Source organism: Leucoraja erinacea, chromosome 7 (genome assembly GCF_028641065.1).
Source record: "Leucoraja erinacea ecotype New England chromosome 7, Leri_hhj_1, whole genome shotgun sequence".
NCBI lineage: Eukaryota > Metazoa > Chordata > Chondrichthyes > Rajiformes > Rajidae > Leucoraja > Leucoraja erinaceus.
The window spans coordinates 55,808,801-55,833,938 of NC_073383.1; the positions used below are offsets into that span (position 1 = coordinate 55,808,801).

At 41.1% G+C, this 25,138-nt stretch overlaps 2 protein-coding genes across 3 annotated transcripts in view; one reads left to right on the forward strand and one right to left on the reverse strand.

Moving 5' to 3' along the window:
- The window catches only part of rab3gap1 (RAB3 GTPase activating protein subunit 1), a 78,873-nt gene extending 55,681 nt beyond the window's left edge, over positions 1 to 23,192 (forward strand). For both annotated transcript variants that reach the window (XM_055638640.1, XM_055638641.1), the window contains exons 19-24: positions 160 to 387; positions 9,288 to 9,384; positions 9,594 to 9,697; positions 9,782 to 9,897; positions 15,723 to 15,825; positions 19,552 to 23,192. In XM_055638640.1, the coding sequence (XP_055494615.1) occupies positions 160 to 387; positions 9,288 to 9,384; positions 9,594 to 9,697; positions 9,782 to 9,897; positions 15,723 to 15,825; positions 19,552 to 19,791 (888 nt within the window). In that variant the 3' untranslated portion in view covers positions 19,792 to 23,192. The remainder of the gene's footprint in view (positions 1 to 159; positions 388 to 9,287; positions 9,385 to 9,593; positions 9,698 to 9,781; positions 9,898 to 15,722; positions 15,826 to 19,551) is intronic.
- The window catches only part of zranb3 (zinc finger, RAN-binding domain containing 3), a 105,252-nt gene continuing 102,966 nt past the window's right edge, over positions 22,853 to 25,138 (reverse strand). Inside the window, exons 20-21 of the mRNA XM_055638627.1 lie at positions 24,878 to 25,009; positions 22,853 to 23,114 (exon numbers count right to left, since the gene is read on the reverse strand). Of these exons, the coding sequence (XP_055494602.1) occupies positions 23,016 to 23,114; positions 24,878 to 25,009 (231 nt within the window). The 3' untranslated portion in view covers positions 22,853 to 23,015. The remainder of the gene's footprint in view (positions 23,115 to 24,877; positions 25,010 to 25,138) is intronic.

Below are 25,138 nucleotides of genomic sequence, written 5' to 3' on the forward strand. Positions count from 1 at the left end.
GGGAATGGTCGTTGAAAAATGAAAAAATATATTAATTTCCATTGCATAAGTGTATATAAAGTATTTTTAAAGAAAAATAACTCCAATGATAACTTTTATTTCTTAAAACATGATGTAAATTTATAGTAAACTTTGTGACTTCATTTATTTGTTTATTAGGCTGCAAACCCAGGCTGTTGTTTGGAAGATTTTGTGAGATGGTACTCTCCACGTGATTATATTGAAGAAGAATTCACGGATGAAGTAGGTGACAAGGTTCTAAGGGGCGAATTGAGTGCCAGAATGAAAATCCCTGGTAACATGTGGGTGGAAGTGTGGGAAACTGCAAAGCCAATTCCTGCTCGAAGACAAAGACGGCTTTTTGATGACACAAGGGAAGCTGAAAAGGTAAGTGATTGTTACATTAATGATGATTTAATGAAGGGAAGAAAAATAGAAAATGTCAAAGGAAATATGAAGAATTAGTGCAGAACACGGGGAAACAGAACAACTGGGAAAAGGTAAATAATTCTAGGCATAAAGACCAGAGAAAAGTGGAGAGTAGAAAGAAAATTGCTCGCAAAAGTAAGACGGGCATGAGTATAACTTTGGAAATAGAAGTAAGCTGTAAAAAGGTCTGTAATAATAACACAGGATAATATTATGTAGTGCTGAAAATATATTAGCAAAATTCAGTGTGAAAAGGGAATGTAGCCTTTGTTCTGTCGTAAACAATTTGGAGGGAACATGGAGAAATAAAGAAACAATGGATATTTGCACCAACACTTTTAAAGTCCTTTTGATAAGGAAGTTATGCCAGAGAATAGTTAAGCTGTCATTAAACGTTTAAAAAAAATCAATTAATATTGGTGAGAGGAAAGCTTTGAATATATAGTGTATACAGTATCAATAAAATAGTAATTTATACAGTTAATTGAAAAATCCAGAAAGGAGAGTTTTTATTTCTTGAGATACACACAGTATATCGCACCATCATTAGGGATATGATCTCAATAAACCATAGTGTGCATTTAACATTTTATTTGGTTTGGTAAAGTGTTTTTAATTGTTGGCTATTTTATTGCTTTGGGTATTGAATTGTGGTAGTGTTTTGTTAAGCAAATATACTTAATTTCAAGAAAGATTTAACTTAATGAAATATGTGCGGCAGAAACACAGTTGCTGTAGTCAATTGTATTGCTGATCATCGATTTTTATTGGAAGCAGTGCTGTTGATGGTGCAATATGGGATAAAATTCATTCTTAATTGGATGGACAGGCATTGATTATGGACAACCAAAATGGATTTGATGAAAGGGAATTCACGCCCGTCTAATTTAATGGAATTCTTTATGGAAGTAATGTTTTATTTGATAATTGAGATACAATAAATGGCTCATTCAGATTAGTTAATTGTCATATACCAGCAGGGTGCAATGTAATTCTTTGTTCACATGAAGCTCCCATAGTAAACAGCATATAAACAGTAATAATAAATAATATATTAATCACCAAGTGCAATACAGCAGATTTGTGCAAGAGTGTAGTGTAATCTGAAGTAATGCAACATAATATTAAGGTACAATAACGGAATTACCGAATGAGCTGAAGAGTAAAAGTACATGACTGCAGTCCGTGAAGGAGGTGTGGATTGCCGATTGGTTCAGAAGTCTGATTGTAGTGGGGAGGTGGCTGTTCTTAAAGGCCCTGTCCCACTTGCGTGTCCTTGGCACGCAAATTACGAGACCTCGTCGTCGCGTTGAGGCGCACGGGCATCGTGTGGCCACGCGGGGCCGGTCCCACTGAGAAGCACGGAGGGGTATGTAGTTGTGCGCGGTATCACGCGGCGCTCCGAAATTTTGTAGCGAACAAAATTTTCACGTGCCACCGGCCTGTCGCGTAACTGACGGCCAAAGTTGGACAGGCCCAAGACCCTGGCGCGAAGCAATGTCTCACCTCCAACAGCAGCAGAAGCAGGCAAACGATCGCCGAGCTCGGCCTGGGGCTCACGGCCGTTGCGGTCCGGATCCGCCCCCACTTCTACTCCCAGAGCGGGGCCAAGAAAATTGAAGATAGACACAAAATGCTGGAGTAACTCAGCGGGACCAGCAGCATCTCTGGAGAGAAGGAATGGATGACGTTTCGGGTCAAGACCCTTCTTTCAGACTGAAGAAGAGTCTCGACCCGAAACATCACCCATTCCTTCTCTCCAGAGATGCTGCCTGTCCTGCTGAGTTACTCCTGCATTTTGTGTCCATCTTCAAATGACGTCACGCGCTCCAGACAGCTGTGCGGACGCATGAAGTTGCGCGCGACCACGAGGTCGCGTAATTAGCGTGCCAAGGACACGTATGTGGGACAGGGGCTTAAGTCTGGATGTTCAAGCTTTCAAGCTCCTGTAACTTCTCCAAGAAGGTAGTACAAAAGGGTCTGGCTAGAGTGGCATGCATTCGTAACAATACTTCCAGCCTTCGTGATGAACTCTCCATTTAGTTGGATTAAAGGAAGTGACAAGCCTGTGATGGATTGGGCAATGTTCCCCACTCTCTGAAGTTTAGCAATCGAGAGAAAAGCAGTTACCATAGCATGCATACCGTCAGAATACTTTTTAAAGCACATCTGTAGAAGTTTGAGAGAATCCTCATGGACATACCGAATCTACTCAGGTCCCTGAGAAAGTAAAGACACTGATATATTTTCTTCATCATTGCATCTTTATGAAGAGACTAGGTTAGGTTGCTGGTGATATGGATACCAAGGCATATTTTGCATAGTTCTAAAGTAATTGAAAGCACTGCATGGAGGAGGGGCTAAAGTGACAAAGGATTGGATAGCATCCTTTTTCTAGGCACTAACAGCTTAAGATTTGATTTATCTGGAGTAGGCTGCTTATGTTAACATTTCCAAATGAAATTATACTAATGCCAAAATCCAATTGAGGACTTCTATGTGTAATTCACGGTTACCTACCTAACGATTTCCTAGTACAAGACATTCATCCATTGATTATGGTTGTGCACAGTCTCTTTGTGCATGTAAGAGTCAAGAGAATTTAATGGTGATATGCACTGGGACTAGAATATCTTTCTTGCTGCAGTTTTCCAGACGTATTAACACTAACAAATTAATGTCCAATAATACAATAAATAATATTATATAATAATACAGTAAAGTATCAGTTATATTAGGTAACCAGACCATAATAATGCAAGCAAAAGCGGTGAGGAAGTTGAGGATCCAGTTGCATAGGGTGTCCAAAGACCTAGTTCCCTGAGTTTGACAATAGGTTTAGAGGGGATGATGGTGTTGAATGCCGAGCTGTAGTTGAGAGGTTCAGAGTTGAGATCCATAACAGTGAAAGGTTAAAGAAGTTGGCAAAACTCCAACTATTGATATGCCCGGGTTTTCAGAATATGGTCAGGTACAGTAGGAAGGCTGGACTGCTTCTGAGGGTTCACCCTTATAAAGAATCTTCTGATGTTGGCCTTGTCGACTGAGATCACAGTATCGTCAGGAACTGTGGGGACTCATGAAGGTACAAATTAATGCTGGAAGTGCAATACTATGAACAGCATCAAAACATTTTCAATGTAATAAGGAGCACATGGCATTACTTTTATCTTATGATATTTATAGGGATACTCTGCTACCATCAAGAGCCGCAACTGCAGGTTTTTAGAGATCAATCCCGGCTGCTTAAACACCTTCCTAATCCACAGAGAGTATTTAATTTAATAGAGTGCTTTTGCCAGCATTTAGCTGCAACGATACTTATTCCTTTGGATCCTCAACAATGGCATTGCTGTTAAGCCTGCTTTAGTTCTGGTGTTGTAAAATGTAATAAAAAGGAACCACAGCTGCTGGCTTATAGAAACATACAAAATTCTTAAGGGGTTGGACAGGCTAGATGCAGGAAGATTGTTCCCGATGTTGGGGAAGCCCAGGACAAGGGGTCACAGTTTAAGGATAAAGGGGAAATCCTTTAGGACCGAGATGAGAAAAACATTTTTCACACAGAGAGTGGTAAATCTCTGGAACTCTCTGCCACAGTAGGTAGTCGAGGCCAGTTCATTGGCTATATTTAAGAGGGAGTTAGATGTGGTCCTTGTGGCTAAAGGGATCAGGGGGTATGGAGAGAAGGCAGGTACAGGATACTGAATTGGATGATCAGCCACGATCATATTGAATGGCGGTGCAGGCTCGAAGGGCCGAATGGCCTACTCCTGCACCTATTTTCTATGTTTCTATGTTTCTATAAATGCAAAATGCTGTAGTAACTCAGTGGGTCAGGAAGCATTACTGGAGAAAATCGATAGGTGACATTACGGATCAGGACTTCTTTAGATTGATTGTAGTTTGGGGGTGTTGGGGACGGGACTTGAATCAAGAAAAGACCAAGACTAATCACGGCCAGGTTCCCTGATTGGCCGAATGTTGGCTTGGGATGCTGTGATCCATCCCAAACCAAGATTGTTGTGAATTCATCATTTATACCGCTGGATTGTCAGCTTCCCAAACAAAATATGAGGTGCCATTCCTCCAATTTGCATGTGGCCTCACTCTGGACTTTATTAACTTCACCACTAGCATCCACTCTGCCCTAAAATTCACCTGGACTATCTCTGATACCCCTCTCCCCTTTCTTGATCTCTCTGCCTCCATCACAGGAGACAGCTTATCGACTGATGTCTACTACAAACCTTCCAACTCCCACAATAATCTGGACTACATTTCTTCCCATCTTGCCTCTTGCAAAGCTGCTATCCCTGATTCTCAATTTCTCCGTCTCTGCTGCATCTGCTCCCAAGATGAGGTTTACCATGAAGGACATCTGAGATATCCTCATTCTTTAGTGAACATGGTTTCCCTCCCCCCCCCTCCCCCCTTCTGTCATAGATGGGTCCTTCACACATGTCTCCCCTGTGGCCTGTAATTCTGCTCTCTCTCTTCCCCTCCCCCCAGATGCAACAATGACAAAGTTTCCCTGGTCTTCACCTTCTACCCTACCAACCTCCACTTCAAACACCATCCTCTGATATTTCCGTCACTTCCAACATGATTTTCATCACATCTTCCCTTCTCCACCCCTTACTGCCTTCAGCAGAGACTGCTCCCTCTGCAACTCAAGTCAAGTCAAGTCAAGTCAAGTCAAGTCAAGTCAATAGGAAGAGGAGTTAAAATGATTAGCAACCGAGAGAACCAGCAGGCCTTAGCGAGAATAAGCGGTCAGCAAAACGGTCAACAACTCCTTTGTTCATTCATCCCTTTGAACTGAGACCACCCCCATCTCCCATCTCAGGTACTTTCCCCCTGCAACCACAGGAGATGCTACACTTGTTCATATACCTCTTCCCTCCACCCCATCCAGGAACCCTTCCAGGTGAGACAGAGGTTCACATGCATTTCTTCTAACCTTATCTACTACATCCGGTGATCAACATGATGTGCTCCTGTGCATCGGTGAGACCAAGCGTAGACTCAGTGACCGTTTTGCTGACCGCTTATTCTCACTAAGGCCTGCTGGTTCTCTCGGTTGCTAATCATTTTAACTCCTCTTCCTATTCCCACACTGACCTTTCTGTGCCAGGCCTCTTCCATTGCCAGAGTGAGGACATATGTAAATTGGAGGACCAGTGGCCTTTGTGTTTCAATTGAGTAGCTTACAAGCCAGCGGTATGAACGTTACATTCTCTTAATTTTAGGTAACTTCCTCAAATACTCTCCTCCCGCTCTTGTCCTTTCCTCCACTAAAAGTCAATTAACCAGTTCCACAGTTTGCAACAATATATCCCTGTTGGGATCACACCATCCTGAGCTAATAATCAGGGAACCTCACTGCCTGAGGTCATCTGTTGCCGGCCCTGAGTTGTCCTGATCTTTTCTTGCTTCCGGTTCTTGCTCCTCCCCTCCCAGAATCAGTCTGAAGAAAGGTCCCAACCAGAAACATTATCTATTTGTTTTCTCCAGGATGCTGCCTGACCTGTTATAGGTTACTCCAGCATTTTTGTCTATCTTTAGTTTAGGTGTTGTTATGCTTATGGCTGGCCACTTGCAAGTTGGATGAGTTATTGAAGGAAAGAAAAATGTGTTCAACTGTGCAGAACCTACTCCCATTAGGTCTGCAGATATACCACATCCTACTTGTATTCCACTCTGGAGCATTTCATTTGCAGGGTTTCAAAGATTGTCATCACTGAGATACATGATATTCCATAGGAGCATCATTGGCTCTGCTCTTGTGGCCAGAGACTTTCTGCTCAAGAGGTCAAAGTCATATTTACTCACAGCTTCTCGACACAGATCTTTCCAAGTGGGTGCAACAGATCAGTGCCACATATCCCAGTTTGCTTCCAGTTTGGTGGGATCACTCAAGCAGTATTTGTGAAGAAATTATTTTCTGGGAGAAACACAAATAGTATCCTGGGTTCTCATGAGTGCATATAGGCAACTGATTGAGCACTTGTGATAAACCTGGATCCTTTTATCATCAGGAAAATGTCTACTCTCTCAGCTGCTGTGAATTAGGAGAAGAATTTCCTCGCAGTGGAAATATTATGATTTTGCGAAGTGCCTTTGTTCTGTGAATCCGCACTAAATGCCATTTTCAGCAACCAGCACAGTCTAGAGTTCGATCCTGGGAGGAAAGGTCTACCCTCATTCTCCCTGGCACCACTAGCTATTGTATTGTCAAACCACAACCACCCAGCACACTTACAATGCAAGTACCAAGATAGTAATAATGAATGTAAATTGATTTTTTTTGTTTTGCTTTTATTAGCATGCCCAAAAGTATGTTTTAGTGTTTCTCTGTATGTTTTATGTGGGGGGGGAGTAGAGGGAAGCTATTTTTCAGGGACCTACCTCGATGGAATTGTGGCTTTCTTCCTTGTCGCTTCTTTGCCCAACCTCCTCGCGGCCTTACACTGGTTTTGTGCCGCCTTTCCCGGAGTCGGGCCCAGAGCTTCAGCGGCCGACTATAACATCACGGAACGGGACGACCCGCGGTATCTGGCGGCAGGTGGAGTGGACCTTCCATCGTGGAGTGGGCGATCTCTCGCCGGAGAAGAGCTCCGACCGCTGGCCTGTGGCCTACAACATCTTGAAGCCGCGGTCTCCGGTAAGGAGGTGGCCGATTATGGGAGCTCCGGGCCGCGGGGTGTGCTCGACCTGTCCCGACGTCGGCGTTCCGACCATCCCGACCAGAGGTCTTGAACATCGGGCGGTCCGTATTGCGACTACGGTGGGTCAGGGTCCCGACCACGGGTGGACAAGGGAGGAGGAGGACTGTCTGAACTGTATTGCCTTCCACCACAGTGAAGAATGCAGTGGTGGATGTCTGTGTTGAATTATGTTGTGTATTATGTCCTTTTTTAATTGTAACGCTGCATGGTAAATTCATTTCACTGCATCTTATGGTGCATGTGACAAATAAATGTGAACCTTGAACCGTGAGATTTTGTTACCTGCAGTGGTCCAAGTGCATCCTGCCATACAGGCCAAGCAAGGCAAGAGGTCATCATGTGCTGCATACTGCACACTTGCAATGCTGGTGCCAGCCGATGAGCAGCAAAGAGGCAGCGAGTGTGAGGGCTATAAAGATATATCCTGAAGAGCAACATGCACAGGAGGAAACCATGACTTACTTTGGAATGTCCCTGCTCAGAGCAACACCTCTTAGCTGAAATCAAGGAGGGAACATTGTCAGAAATGGGCCACAAAGGACAATCTGATAGATGCTTTGTGATGCAAAATAATCTGCAAAATTAGAGTGCCCAATGCACTCTCTCCACATTCCAATTATTATCACTGACATTGTACATCAGTAATTTGCTTGGGCAGTTCAGATGACACACACAAATCTCTCACAATGTGCTTTGCTGATCTACCTACATTGATTTTAACGTGAATGAATGATTTATCGCTCTATTTACTTAAATGGTTTTCTGTAATGTCTATGAATATACCGATGAGTGGCACTTCCCGTAAAAGAACGCTGCGATTTTTTAATGAGGATCTCCTCTGCTGGTGTAAGCAATTGAGTAGGGATCACCGTGATGGAATTTCTTTGAGCGTCTTTCCGCTGTGCAGGGATTCCTACTCTGCAGAGATGACTACGGGCACTTCTTTATAGTGGGTCTGGCAGGTCACCTGGCACACAAAATTTACATTCTGGCACATATTTTGTTGACCATGGCTTGTGTGCCCCTTTGAGTGGATGTGCAAACTGTTGCCCGCACCTTAAACCACCTCTCTTTTCCATAGCATTGCTGCTATCTGGTTGCCATACATATGTGCTTTAAAGGCTAATACCCTTCTCTGTTTGCAATGCAGCAAAGTGTTGGAAGATGCATAAGATTCAGTGAGGTGCCATTGAGAATTTTAGTGTTAGATTCTGAATGTAAATCGACCCTGACACCATTTCACACTGGTTAAGCTAAGTTGTACGGAGGTATGTAAAATTAAAAGGAGTTTGATCAAGTAATGAGGTATCCTTTTCCTCTGGGTGGCGAGTTCCAAAAAGGGAAGGTTTTGGACAATGTTATACTCGTATTGTTATACTCAACACCAATGTTGTTGGAACATGGAATTTTATACTGGGACAGTGGTGGATGCAGAATCCATTTTTAGCCTTTTAAAGGAAAGGAACATATTAATAAACCAATAATTACCAGGAAAGGACAACATCTTTAAGTAGGATTTGCTGTAAGGCATTACACCTATACAGTAAATTTCTAGAACAAGACATGTTGTTTCCCTCAGCAAGATATGGGACTTGCACACAACAATGTAAGGATTCATCAGATCACACTTATATATATTCATGAGGGTTCAAAAATATAGGTACAAATAAAGGTCATAGGTACAAAATAAAATGCAGCAATTTCAGAACATAGGAAATGGCGATCTTTTTGTAAACAGCTGACTTTTTGTTTAGAGTTAGCAGTTGGCAGTATTTATGCAAATTGTGGGTAAATTGTTTGGAACTGTATGTTGAAATGGGAAGGGCCAGCACAAATTGATTGAGGTGAATGTGTTGTAATTTTCGTTCATGTCTATTTACAATGGGGTAAAGGGAATGTATCAAAGTGCACCAAAATACAACAGGAGCATTTTCAACATGATGATAATTTGAAGTTTCTCGAACATGACATGATACTGCGAAAGATATTTTCTCTATGTAGATAATTTATGCACTATTCATAAGTTACAAGATAAAGTAATTTGAGAATGTTTAATTGATATCTTCGAATTTGTACCTACAGATTTAGGCGTATGAATGAGATAACAGATCATATGTTTCCTCTCAGGTTCTTCACTATTTAGTTGGCTTGAAACCTGCAGATTTGACTGGGCATTTACTGCCTTGTATTTTGCATGCAGCACTGCTGAAGGTCAAAGAAGAAGGTGAATACAGATTTGTATGCTTTTATGGCATTACATTAACATTCCCAATTGCTTATGATTGAAAGTTTTCAGATTTCTTAGATTTCTGATCTAATGAAATAACATTATTTTTAAATGCTGTTTATTCATAATTTAAAATAACTTAGTATGTTGTCCTATCTTTGTGCTTCTAGTTTTACTTATCCTAATTTGTTTTACACCTTCAACAGAATCTGTAGAAGATATCCCATCTGTAAGAAAAATAATCCAGCAGATCATTTCTCATGCAAGCAAACTATTAAGATATTCAAATCCAGATATCAAAAAATTGGAAGTAAGTTTGCTGATCCTCTCTTTACAAATGGCAAAAGTGCCTTTCCAAAAGTGGTGAAACTTAACTATATGATATACTTTTCAGGAACTAATTAGTCAGATAACAGCTTCAGAAACTATTATTGCAAGATCTCGATCATTCAAAGCCAAATTTGGAATTCAGAAATGTGAAAGGGATGATGAACGTGAAGAATTGGAAAGGTAAATGATGTGTTATATTGGTTTATCTCCCAATTAGTATTTGATAATTTGAATTAATCCACTTTAATTCATTAATTGCTTGGGAATTGTGTGGCTGAGGAGCTAGTGCAGGGGGCAGGGATTTAGTTTTCTCGACCATTGGGATCTCTTCTGGGGAAGGGATGACCTGCCCAAAAGGAACGAGTTGTACCTTAACTGGAGGGGTACCAACATTCTAGCAGGCAGGTTTGCTAGTGCTACACTGGTGGATTTAATAGGGGTGGAGTCAACAACGTGGACGCATATGTGTGGAGTTAATGGGGAAAGAGAGTCACGGAAAAGTCACGGAAGTCTCCAGAAATAACATGACAGAAAGTTTAAAACGGGAGAAGAGAGTAAGGTCGGGTAAAATTGGGATGGTTGTGAAAGGAGAGGTGGTCAACGCCGAATTGAAGGTATATTTGAATGCACGTAGCATAAGGAACAATGTGGGTGAGTTTGTAGTACAGTTGGAAATTGTGTTGTTGGAAGGTATGATGTAGGCATTATGGAGACGTGGCTGCAAGAGAATCGGAGCTGGGAGTTGAATATTTAGGGTTATGCGTCCTATCGGAAAGACAAAAATTTGGGCAGAGGGGGTGGGGGTAGCTCGGTTGGTTAGGAATGAAATTCAGTGCTTAGCGAGGGTTGACATTGGATCAGAAGATGTACAGTCATTGTGGATAGAGCTGAGAAATTATAAGGGTAAAAAGACTCTAATGGGAGTTATTTACAGGCCTCCAAATCATAGCCAGAATATAGGGCACGTTACATCAGGAGATAAAATTGGCATATAAAAAAGACAATGCGAGATCATGCGAGATTTTAATATGCAGGTAGACTAGGAAAATCAGGTTCCTAGTTGGGAAGCTTTCAAAGAGCAACAGGAGGTAACTAAAAAGCCAATACAGGGAGAATAGATGAAATACGAGTGTGAGTGCGGGGGGTTGTTGGGGGGTAGGGGTGTGTAGGTGGGGGGAGTGACCTCGGAGAAAACGGGGGACGAGCCATAGGGAGAGGATGGGGTATCACGGGGGAGGGATGCAGGAGCCAGCAAGGGGAACCAGAGGGGAAGGGGCTGGAGCTGGTGGTGCGATGGGGACTCACAGTGGTCGCTGGTCGTTCTCCTCCGCCGGGATCAGAGTCTGCGCTTTCCATTTGGCGACATCTCCGACTCCGGGACGGGCTGGGCTGGGCCGCTCCCAGTCCCTCCAAAAATTTTGGCCGATTGGGGACCTCTACCGGCCATCCAGAGCGTCCCTCAGCTCCAGTAAAGTACGCAATGGTAGTAAGAATAAAGGCGTAGACTATTTTCTACATGGGGAGAGAATCCAGAATCGGTGGTGCAGGATTCCCAAAAAGTTAATCTGCAAGCCAAATCGGTAGTAAAGAAAGCAAACTCAATGCGAGCATTTATTTCAGGAGGGCTTGTATACAAAAACAGGGATGTAATGCTGAGGCTCTATAAGGTGCTGGTAAGGCCGTATTTGGAATATTGTGAACAATTTTGGGCACCATTGAAACATAGAATGGTGAAAGGCTTGGAAACAGTGGATGTGGAGAGGATGTTTCCACTAGTGGGGGAGTCTAGGACTAGAGGTCATAGCCTCAGAATTAAAGGACATTATTTTAGGAAGGAGATGAGGAGACATTTCTTTAGTCAGAGGGTGGTGAATCTGTGGAATTATTTGCCACAGAAGGCTGTGGAAGCCAAGTCTGGATATTTTTAAGGCAGAGATAGATAGATTTTTTATCAGTATAGGTGTCAGAGGTAATGGGGAGAAGGCAGGAGAATGGGGTTAGGAGAGACAGATCAGCCATGATTGAATGGCGAAGTAGACGATGGGCCGGATGCCCTAATTCTGCTCCTATCACATGACCTATGACCTTATCGTCTTGGTAGATTTGATAAATCATGGATAGACAGTGAAAATTTTTTGTGCAATTTATGAGAATAAACATGACTGATGGAAGGATAAAATGTTCTTTAATTACCACCATGTAAATGTACTGAGAATTGATATCATGTAAATACAAAATATTCCATTCCTAGGATTTATTTTTCTCGATTGGTGGCACAGTACTGCTGCCTCGCTGTACCAGAGACCCAAGTGTGACCCCCCCATATCCCAAAGACACATTGATAAGTTAATTGTCTACATTAAATAAGACCTAGTCAAGTTAAGTAGCAATTAGGTTATCATGATGCGGCTGTACAAGTTATTGGTGAGACCACGCACGGTGTATTCTGTTGCAGTTATGGTCGCCCAGCTATAGGAAGGATGTCATTAAGTTTGAAAGGCTGACAAGGATTTTACCTGGACTTGTGGGTTTGAGTTACAGGGATCAGTTGGAAAGGCTGGGATGTTCATTTAGAGTGTAGGAGGCTGAGTGTGACCTTACTGATGTGTACAAGATCATGCAGGCTCGAAGGGCCGAATGGCCTACTCCTGCATCTATTTTCTCTGTTTTTATGAGGGATATGGATAAATGAACGCTCACAATCTTTTTCCCCAGGGTAGAGGATTCTAAAACTAGAGGACATAAATTTAAGATGAGAGGGGAGATTTTAAGAGAGACCTCGGGCAACACTTTCTTTCAGGGTCGTCCGTATCTGGAATGAACTGCCATAGGAAGCTATAGAAGTAGACACAATTACAAAGACATTTTGACAGATATATGGATAACAAGGATACAGAGAGATATGGGCAAAATGCAGGGAAATGGAACTTGCCAAGAATGCCAACTTGGTCAGCATGGCAACGGTTGAAGGGCCTGCTTTCATGTTGTTTGGCTTTATGACTCCAGGGTGGTTTGGAACAAATATTGTTGTTCTGTATTCTATATAAATTTACATTCAGGTAAGGTTCTTTGGTCTCAGATTTCACCCTCCATAGACAATGATAAAAATGCCATATAGTCCCCCCCTCCCCATGCCTCTGAAGTCGAATTTTAGTTAACAGATACAAAGATCTTTTTTAATTAAAGTTATTTCAACAATTTAGTTGACCTTTTTAAAGTTGAACACCAATTTCAACGTGAAAATAGAATTGACTCATTGTGTTATCTTATCGTTTTCTGCTTTATAATGGTAGAATCATTTTAAAATAAGGCTTTTAACAGCATTGGTGCGGTGGTTTCTAAATTTATTGTTCATCTATGAGGTCTTATGAGCTGAGAGGTTCTCATGCATGTATCCGACAAGTATTTATGTGACCTATATTCTTCTCAATCTTATCTTGAATCCTATGGGGTTTTTTTTCCATGCGTCTATAATGTCCTGGTCCATGTAGACTATATAAAATGTGTAAATCCCATTAACCTTCCTTGATAAGTCTTCAAAATCACACCCGTTAGACACAACTGTTTCTTATTAAATCCATCACGAGTATTCTTGATTAATTTGTGCCTCCCCAAGTGCTAATTGATGCCTATTGTCCTTATTTCCCCACAAATGAATCGCTTGCTCACTTACTCCTTCTTTATTAAAATAACAATACCACATTTGTTGTCCTCCACCACATTTACAAGCAGAGGTCCAGAAACTAATGGCCAGAATTTGTGCTGTTGGCACTTTGCTACTTTTAAGAGCCTGGGATATATTCTATTCAAACTGGCTATTCATGCACTATTAATGATATTACATGCATTCATGTATCTCCACTGTTTAGCATTACCATGACTTTGCAATGTAAGTTCCAGGTATGGCGATATAATTATTGAATTTGGGCTTATTATAAATAGTTTCAGTGTTTTCTACAATATTGTTTTAACTTAACAATGGGATTGAAGGAGCTGTACTGTCATAAAGTTCTGGTATTAATTTTGAAATTATGATTTTACAAAACTTAGTTTAAAAAAATGAATTGAATTTATTTAAAGATTTGTGATCTGAGTAGTGATTTAGATTAGATTAGATTCGTTTATTGTCATTCAGACCTTTCGGTCTGAACGAAATTCTGTTTCCCTGCAGTCATACATATAATTTTAAAAATTGACAAAACACATAGTCAACACAAATTTAACATCCACCACAGTGAGTTCACCAAACACCTCCTCACTGTGGTGGAAGGCAAAATCTTAAAGTCTCTGGCTCTTCCCTCTTTGTTCACCCTCTGCGACGGTTCAAACTCCGCGGGTGGTCGCTGCCTCGCAACAGCTCAGAGGCCGAGTCGGGTCTCCGCTGCCGCTGCTGCTGCCGCCGCTACAGCTTCGGTGCCGAGTCGGGTCTCCGCTGCTGCTGCCGCCACAGCTCCAGGGCCGAATCAAGTCTCCGCTGCTGCTGCCGCCGCTACTGCTCCGGTGCCGAGTCAGGTCTCCGCTGCTGCTGCTGCCGCCACAGCTCCAGGGCCGATTTTTGCTATTCTATAGGGATAAGATATAGGAAGCTCGATGTTTGCTATTCTATAGGCATAAGATATATATGCATTTCAAAAGATGTTGATTTGGCGTGATCGGCATGGTTTTGTCCATGGAAGATTGTGCTTCACTAATTTGAGGTTTTTGAAGAAGTAACCAACAAGGTTGATGAGAGCAGGGCCAAAGATGTAGCCTATAGGGTCTTCAGCAAAGCGTTTTGATAAGGTTCCACATGGTAGGCTAATCTGGAAGGCTAGATCGCATGGGATCCAAGGAGAGCTTGGTCACTAGATGCAGAATTTGCTTCATCGTATGTAGCAGAGGATGGTAGTAGAATGTTGTTTTTTGGATTGAAGGATATGATGTGGTGTGCTTCTGGGATCAGTGCTGGGCCCATTGTATCAACAATTTGGATGAGAGTATATAAGACATGATTGGTAAGTTTGTAAATGACACTCAACTAGGTGGTATTGCAGGCAGTAAAGATGGTTATCTAGAATTACAGCACAATTTTGATCAGCAGGGCAAATATGCTGAGGAATGGTTATCCAACTTTAATTAAGATGGGTGTAATCTGAAAAACACCACAAGAAATCTAACCTTCTATGTTTTGAATTCTGACTGTGACTCTACTGGGCATCCATGCGTGCCAAGACTTAGGGCTTGTCTCCTTTGACCGGTCCGTTCACAAGCTACTAATATCTGAGGACCCGATAAAAGGATACCCTGATCTATTCGATGGCAAACTAGGCAAGCTGCCTGTGACCTACAAGATATCCATTGACCCCAACGTTCACCCAGTCATCCATGCATCCCACCGTGTGCCACACGCTATGAAAGACAGAATTGAGTCTGAACTAAAAAACATGGTCTCCTTGGTCGTACTAGCCGAGATCAGCGAACCCACTGACTGGGTTTCCACCATGGTTGCCACCCTTAAGGACAAAAACGAGCTCCGTGTATGCATCAATCCAAAAGATTTAAACGCTGCCATCAGGCGTCCACATTATCCTATGAGGACGTCGCTGCGCAGATCGGGCGAGCAACAGTATTTTCCGTCCTCTACGCAAAAAGCTTGTTTTGGCAGGTACCGCGAGATGACGAGTCATCAAACCTGACCACATTTGCCACTCCGTTTGGCAGATTCAAATTTCTCAGAATGCCATTCGGCATTAACTCGGCCAGCGAAGTCTTCCAGAGAAACATGGAACTGCTGTTCCAAGGACTCCCGTGTGCCATCATCGTAGACAATTTCCTGGTTTATGGAAAAGACACAGCGGAGCATGCCACAACCTAAAGCTTATCATGGACCAGGCACGTGAAATCAACCTGAAATTCAACCCTAATAAGTGCAAAATTTTAACTGAAATGTTTTGTTTGCTATTAGACATTGAAGTGACTGACTGACCAAGAAGCATTGATTCATAATTTTAATATCTTGTTTTTAGGTTTGTGAGCTGTCTTTTAGAACAGCCAGAAGTCCCAGTTATTGGAGCAGGACGAGGCCCTACAGGAAGCATTATTTACAAACTATTTGTTAATGCACAGAGGGTAAGAACAGAGAATGAAATTTTTATATTTGGATTTGTTTCCAAAATGTCAAGTCAAGTCAAGTCAAGTTTATTTGTCACATACACATACGAGATGTGCAGTGAAATGAAAGTGGCAATGCTCGCGGACTTTTGTGCAAAAGACAAACAACAAAACAACCAAACAAATTATAAACACAATCATAACACACATATTCTTATACATAATAAATAGTGGAAGGAAAAACGTTCTGTACAGTTAGTCCCAAATGTTTTGAATAATCTTTAAATAAAAAAGGGACAGAACACTTTCTGGAGAAATGGAATACTACATTTTTCAAATCCCATTCTTGTCCTCTTCACATAGTATAAGCAAATTATTTAACTCTTCAGAGCATCTTTGTGAAGTGGAGAATTAGATGTTGCGACAGAAGTATTGTGCGATTCATTTTGGGTTTCTGGTAATGTTCTGTGCACTACATGGGTGAGATCACTTGAGATGTTGGTCATTTAAAAAAAAATTGTGCCCAATTTGACCTGTAGTGTGGCATACAGCAAGATGTTTTGCCTTAAGACTCTTTCAAGGCAATTAGCCACATTTTTAGAGATAAATAAGGGATCAATTTCTTTCCTTAGAATTTATGTTTGAACAAGAAATAGACAGCTGCTTGAATATTGAAATGAAAGGAACAGTTAGTTGTGGGAAGTTGTTATTATTCACAATTTGTCAAGTGTTGTACAGGCACGTTGAACAAAAATAATCTCACATTTACATCATTGAATATTCTGCCCCAAGCTAAACAGTCAGTAATTTCATTAAAGATTCTCAGTTGAAAGGGAGCAAAATCCAACTACTTCTGGAAAGTACCAGAATGTAATCCACACAGCTGGTTGAACAAGTGATAGCTGTGTATCAGTTATGCAGATTAAAGGTTGAAGCCAGTATTCTGCAATTGTCCTCAAATGCTGATGTACGTATGGTCTTTTGGAATTAAGCCCAGAACCAGTATTGCTGCTATTTCTATTTTTTCATGCGAGTGTTCTTTTGTTCTTCATGTCTTTGTGTATTTGGAGTACTAAATCATCTTGTATCGCCCAGTGAATACAAAAATGCACGAATGGTAAAGTGCATGTAGTGTATCTGGCACCACCCATATACCTACAAGGAGAATATTGCAATAATTGGAGATCACGATTATAGTAAAGTGAGATCCAATGCCAAGCAATAAACAAAACAAAATAATGCCAAAGTTAAATGATTAACAAATTCTCAGAGTTGATGGGGTGAGCATATTTTTTCGTGCTGATTAATAGGTTCTTCATTTTAATGGGCTTTGAGTAAACTGGAGAAAATATGTACAACACATGTACGATAGTTAGTACTGCTAAAAATGATATTTTAATTTTAGTCATAGAGTCATAGTGTGGAAACAGGCCCTTCGCCCCAAAGCCCACACCGGTCAACATGTCCCAGCTATACTAGTCCCATTTGCCAGCATTTGGTCCACATCCCTCCAAACCTGTCCTATCCATTTACCTGTCTAATTGTTTCTTAAATATTGGGATAGTCCCTGCCTCAACTACCTCCTCTGGCAGCTTGTTCATCCATACATCCACCACCCTTTGTGTGAAAAAGTTACCCCTCAGATTCCTATTAAATATTTCCCCTTCACCTTAAACCCATGTCCTCTAATCTTCGACTCACCTCCTTGAGGCAAGGGACTCTGTACATCTACCTGATATATTCCTCTCGTGATCTTATACACCTCTATAAGATCACTCCTCATCCTCCTGCGCTCCAAGGAATAGAGTCCCAGCCAACTCAATCTCTGCCTATACCTCGTAAATCTATAGATGTGGGTCTATAGTCCATAGCTATAATATCTAAAGACGGCTTTAGCAGATAACTTGTTAGTTAAGGTATGTATCAAAATGTTAGCTAAAATAATTATTGACAAATAGCCTGGCAAAAAAAAATGATAAGATGCACATTTTTTTAAGGAGAATATAACACGCAGGAGACATGTATTTCATTTCTGTTTATTTAATACGACCCATCTGCTTTACAACAATCAGTTTTATTCGTCACATTGCACATAAAGTGCAAGTGAAATGAATTTGCCAGCAGCGGCACAATGAAAAAGAACACACAAAAACACTTAAAAAATTGAACACAAACATCCACCACAGCATTCATCACTGTGGTGGAAGGTACAAAAATTTGGCCAGTCCTCCTCCATTTTCCCCCGTGGTCGGGACCTCAACCCTCTGCAGCCGTCGCTGCGGGCGTCCAGATGTACAGACAAGTAAAAAGTCTAGGTATGTCCTGAAACGGTGCCTTCCGCACCGGAGACCGCGGCTTCAAGTTGGTGTAGGCCGCAAGCCGGCGGTCGGAGATTTAAAGTTCCCGCCGCGCCGCAGCCAGAAGCACCGCAGACCGCAGGGCCGGCGGTCGAAGCTCCCCTCCAGGGATCCCCAGAGAGGGATCCCGCTCCTGATGGTAAGTCGCCACCGCGCCCGCGGTAGAAGTTGGCCGCGGGCCGGCGGTGGTGGCTTCTTCTCCCCGGGTCCTCCACAAGGGATCCCAGGCTGCGGACGCCGGCTTCAGGCTGTCGCGGGCCAGCAAACGGAGCGCTCCCCTCCGGCGAGGGCTCGCCCGCTCCACAGCGAGAGTCCATGCTGCGCCCGCGGCTGAAGCCCCGGGTGCGTCTCCGGGAAAGGCCACACCGATCCTTGCTGTTAGGCCACGGGGGAGACGACATTTAAAAAGTCACCTCTCCGTGGAGGAGGTGACCAAAGCGGTTTCCCCCTTACCCCCTCACACCACCCCTTACACAAGACACACAGAGAAACATTAAAACATATATTAAAACATACTAAAAAAACAAAAAAAGTAGAAAAAACGGACACGCTGCTGACAGGGCTGCCGGCTTGCAGCGCCACCACCGACTAATAGATAATAGACTAATAGATAGATTTATAGATATTTTGGGGAATTATGGGAATTAACAGTACAGGAATAGGCCTTTCGGCCCACAATGTCTGTGCTGAACATGATGCCAGATTAAACTAATCTCCTCTGTCTGCACGTGACGCACATTCCTCCATTCACTGCATATCCACATGCCTATCTAAAAACTTTTTAAATGCCACCATTGCATCTGCCTCCACCACTCTTTCTCCTTTCCCCACACCTCCAGAGGCAGTATGTTCCAGTCACCCACCACTCTAGAAATTGCCCCAAACAGCTTTAAAATGTCCACCTTAAAGCTATGCACTCTTGTCTTTGACATTGGGGGGGAATAAGGTTCTGACTATATTGAAATAGCAGCATTCATATTGTATTCCAGTTACTTTTTTTCATTGGCCTTTGCAATGCTCATTCATTGTTTAGCATTAGAACTTGTTTAAAATGTTCATTCAGTTTGTATTTAGAAATAAATAAATAAAAATCTAGTATTGCATCCAACTCCCTTTTTTGCCAAAAGATATTAAGGGAACTTTAAAAAAAAATCCACAGCCTCTTCAACAATAAAAAAAAGTAAATATATTGATATTAATTTCAGCATCTACATGTTTGGCTTTTCATTTCCAGCTACCACATGAAATTCCGTACCTCCAATTCTTATTTTGAGTTTCTTTTTCTAAACTAAAACTATCATTTTCAAAGCTGGTGAATGAGTTTCAACCACCGGTGAGACTTTCATGATTATATAATGATCGCATAAAAATATTTTCTATTTTCAAGACCACTACTCTGACTCCGATTGAGGATGAACCTGTGAAGCCAGGCACTTCTGACGAATATAAATCAAGTTCAGCAGCATCAGAATTTCCCCTGCCAACTGGACGTGAAATAATTCTCCGGACAACTGTACCTCGCCCTGCACCGTACTCCAAGTCGTTACCACAACGCATGTACAGTGTGTTGTTAAAAGATGAATTCCGTCTAGCTGGTGCATTTTCATCGGATACATCATTCTTCTAATACAGTTCTAATATTCATTAAAATATAATTCACAAATACTTTGGTGTCATTCCTACATTTCAGACTTTAGCAAATTAGTATGCTTTAGCTGAAATTGTTAAATATCTCAAAAGTTAATCCAATGCTACAGAATGCTTATAAAAAATTATGCATGCAAATAACAGTGATTCTGGTAAGAAATGTAATGATTGATTAAAAATTGGCTAAAGCAGAAATGGACACAGTATTTGAAAACAAAATTAACAATATAGCTTTTACTGATAAAATTAATCAAATGTAAAGTGTGACAACATATAAAGTGGAACTGTGCATAGGATACTTCTGTCAGTTATCACTTCAGCTAATCTGCTGAATGCAGGAGAATATTTTATAACTTATTACAGCCCTGGAATGGTCACAAAATATCCTGCCTGTACCATGTGCTCAGCATTATAAAATGTTTTCTGACATGGGTGCTTTTGGAAGATTTTATTGCATCAATAAATCTTACAAATCACACTAATTTGGTTGAAAAGAAGATTGGTAATTAATAGCAAAAATATAATTTTGGATAACTATAGATGTTGCCTCTGCAGTGGAATTTGGTTGTAATTTACACTAATATTTTTCAACAATTGAACAGCTATAGAGCCATTGAAACGACCTTAAGTTTGATGAAGCAATAATCCTCCAGTACACATCAATGTTTACATCCACAGCAACAGAACGGATTAGCATGATGATGGTAAACTGCAAGTCATTTTTGGTCTGTTCTCTGTTTAACAAGGTCCAGTGACAATGTAACTGATCCACTGGAACATTGAAGTTGCGCACAAAGAATTTGTTCTTCCATTAATCCCCATTCAATATACAACGGATAATTAGACAAATCCCCTGGAGGCACAACGAACTGCAGACGATTTACAAAATCATCCAAATGTCTTTCAAACGTTCTTATTAATGATTTGAAAACAATCTAAAGTTGTCCAACCTCCTTACAGTTAATACCCTCTAATCCACAGCCTTCTTGTAAACTTCTTTACCTTCACCAAAGCCTCCAAATCATTCTTTATCAATCTAGAACTGCTCACAATGCTCCAAATACAGTCTAGCCAAAGTCCTACACAGTTTAAGTATTACTTCATGACACTATACCCTGACCAATGAAGATAAACATACCATAAGCTGCCTTTACCATTCTCTCTACTTGTGGATGGGAAGGGAATGGAGGGTTATGGTCTGAGCGCAGGTATATGGGACTAAGGGAGATTATGTGTTCGGCACGGACTAGAAGGGTCGAGATGGCCTGTTTCCGTGCTGTAATTGTTATATGGTTATATGGTTAATGGTCTTACAAATCAAATTTTTAAGACGTGCTGCAGACAAAGCTGTGCTAAATATCCCCAATTACCCCATTCTCTTCCAAATAAGAATACATCTTGTCCAGAAGAATCCTCTCCAATAGTGTCCCACTGACATGATGCTCACTGCCCTATAGTTTCCTGGATTATCTTCCGTTCAACAAATGTACAGCTTTGGCTATTTTCCTGTCCTCTGGCACCTTGCCTTGGTGGATATTGCCACACCATTGCAAACAGCTTAGATCCTGTACTGTCATTTATCTAATTCTTTGGGAAACCTTTGTGCATATAGACACTAATCATCAGTACTAGGTTGCATTTGTCACAATTATGAAATCCTGTTCGGTCACCACAGGTGGGCTTTGTTACATGCAAGTTCAATATTTTTAAAAAAAAAGCTCCCCCCTCTCTCTCTCTCACACACACACACACACACTCTTACCAAGAGACTTAAGCACTAAAGAGCCTGTCCCACTTGCATGCGTTTGGTGCGACTAAACGGAAGCGGAGATCACGCTAAGACACGCTAAGTTCACGCGTGACGTCATTTGTGTCATACTTACCAATCAGCTGGGCAGGAGGCGGGCCGACTGAATTTGAGCGTTGCACTGCGTCGGGCGGTGACGTTATCGCGCAACGCCACGCGCTAGGCATACGCCGTCAAGACGCTGCGTACGACCGCAATGCGCCTGCCTGCCGACAGACTGTTGGCGAGCAAAGATTTCGGACAGTGCCAGTTTGTCGGAGCCCCGCACAACTCCACGCTTCTAAGTGGGACTGGCCCCGCACGGCCATACGGTGTCCGTACGCCTCAAGCGATCACGTTTGGTCGCGCCAAACGCATGCAAGTGGGACAGGCCCTTAACTAATCATAGTGCAGAATCTGCTACAAATGTTAATTAATTGAACAAACCTCCACTTTTAAACAAAGCTGCTTAACCCAGTTAAGAAAGGCCTAGAGTTAACCCCCAAAAAAACAATTACCACAGGTGATCCCAGTGTTAGGATGCTCAGGTTACAGAAATCACAAATCACTGCTCAGAAATTTGAGATGAAATAAAGTTTGCTCCCATTGAATTTGAAATCAATCAAAACAATTTTTTTTTTTTTAAATCACCGCACATTTCTTGATGTTGACATGACTTCATGGTGCACACAATTGTGATGCGACCCATTTTCTAGAAATACAAACACACTGTAATGAAAGGTCACCTGTTACCGACCGACTACAAAGAAAGCTCTTCACAGAGATTTATTTAATGGTCTGGTACAAGACTTTACGTAGTTGGTTGATAATGGATAAATTCGAAGTAACTTCTCGAACAGTCAAGGGATGTATCCAAATGTTTGGTCTTCAAAGGTCTATCAGCAGCATACTATGGCAATTTTAATTTATAAACAGTGCACAATGTTCCCATTATGAAGGGTCCATTAAAAATCCAAAGTTAGCATTTCTGCAAATGCAGCATCTACAGTGTAAACAGCAAAACAATTCTTATCATCACAAAGATCAGGAAGATAAATTACTTGCAAATTTTTTAGAAGAAAATAACACACCATGTTTAACAAAACACAGACATGTATAAGGAACAAAAATTCTAAAAGTGGATATTTAATATGGAAGAAAAGAACATGCTTGTTGACTTGCACCTTAATATCTTCTAAACTATTGTGTCAAATGTCTAGATTAGAGAACAATAAAGACAACAGAGGGTGATAGACAGGTATATGTTTTTATTGTATATTAGATAGCTATAAATTGTCGTGGCAAGCACACTTTTTATGCTCAAATAATTTATTAACACATCTTTATTGCATGCATTTCAGATAATGTAATGTTTCAACTGCATTAAATTTCCTGTTGCTTTTGATGTACATTTATACTTATTTACTTGTAAAAAAAGTTCTGATGTCAGATGCTTGTTTTAATGTTTTGGTAAGCCTCTTTGCCTTGCTTCTTTCTTTAGCTTGTTTTGCAGTTCGCTGCAAAATAAAAAAATTAAATTGTCAGCTTCAGTTAAACAATCTTATTCTCCCAGTTATTAAATTGTTTTTATTTAATTACCGTAGCATGAATGTCCACTTTTGTACCTAATCCCTCTTGCAGGAAAAGCCAGCATTCCATTTCCCTTTTTATTTATTGTAACGGCATAATGACTCTGCAGTGCCAGTCAAGAACACCCATACATAACTGAACACCAGCATTCCTTAGTCCTATCATTAAAATAATATTCAGCATTTCCATTTTGTGTGCAAAATGGGAAGTCTCACATTTCTCATCACTATACTTCTCCATCTTTTTACCACCTCAGTCAACCTATCTATATTCCTCTGCATCCTCAAATTTGTACCTGTACTTCAGCTCGTCTTTATATTGTGAGAATTTGTTGCAATAAACTTGGTCTTTTCATCTGAGCCATTAATATAATTTGTTGAGTCCCCAGCACTGATCATTGTGGCATCCTGCATGTTACCGCTCATTGTTGAGGCCCAATTAATCATTAATGTTGATTAATCAATCTTCTATCTGGGCAAGTATCCCACAATATTATTAGTTTAATTCCTATTTGTTGTTCTCTATGTGACATCCTATTGAATTCCTTTTGAAAATCCAAATTTGCTACATCCAGTGGTTCCCCCCCCTCTACCAAAATCAGTCAATTTCCCTTTCATAAAACTATGTTGGCTCTGCCAAATCTTCTCATGTTGTAGATATATAGCTCGATATACGGAATCAAGGGATATGGGGAGAAAGCAGAAATGGGGTACTGTTTTTGGATGATCAGCCATGATCATATTGAATGGCGGTGTTGGCTTGAAGGGCCGAATGGCCTACTCCTGCACCTATTTTCTATGTTTCTATATCCTGTACTATTTCATTAATACAGGTAGTTCTGTTGGAACGCGTGTTTCCATAAAGTGAATTAAATATAATGCGATTTAAAGTAAATAGGGAACTTTTCTTTAACACGACTGAAATGGTTATAACATGATCTCGATCAGGAACTAGAGACCCACTTGAAAGATACATTTCATTAACAAGCCAACATAAAATCTTAATAGAGAATATTTAGGGAAAAATAACTATTTCCATTTCCCTACAGTTCTCAGACACACCCATCACTTAACACAGTCAGTTTCACTGTAAGCGGGCATTGAAATTTGCAAGCAATTGCTTCTATTGCCACATGCGTAATGACACTATGTAAACATAACATATCTTTAAGCATTCTGTAACACAAATAAATATATAGCTATTACAAATCATAGCTATTAAATATTTTTGAAAATCCTGCAGGGAAAAAAAGAATCTGAAGCACTCTGGTCCCTAACCCCCTTTTCCCTGATTGATACAATCGTTTTACAACCTGTTTTTCTATAATGCAGGGTTTCATAGTTAGGCAACTATCTGTAATGCACTGCACTGCTGGTTTCCATTCTGGTTTTCGTTATTATTTGCAAATAATTTTGTTTCAAACCCAGTCAACAGATCAGATGCGATTTCTGAAGAAGGGTCTCGACCCGAAACGTCACCTATTCTTTTGCTCCATAGATGCTGCCTCACGCGCTGAGTTTCTCCAGCATTTTTGTCTACCCACAACAGATCAGATGAAGTATGGCATCTCTTTCTTTAACTCTCCCATATCAATTATTTATTCAAAAGTCATGTCAGCAAAAACATGAGAAATGACCAGGTAATTTACGTGCTAAAAAAAAGTGTGCCATGCCAAGATTGCGATACTGACCTCTTTATGACATACAGTACAGAGGGTCTGTAAGTTTTCAAGGGAGCACTGTCCTCCTCCGGCATATACAGGTGTAATGTGATCTACTTGCCAAAACAGACCCTCGGTTGGATTCAAAATCATTTCATTCAACTGAAACCAAGAGAACACCAGTTGTGAAAATTCACACTTTTAAATTTTACTGTGGCCATAAAAACTATATGAAGCATTAGTTTGCCTTTTTCAAAATAAAACACTGCAAATTGGAGAGAGAGAATTCAA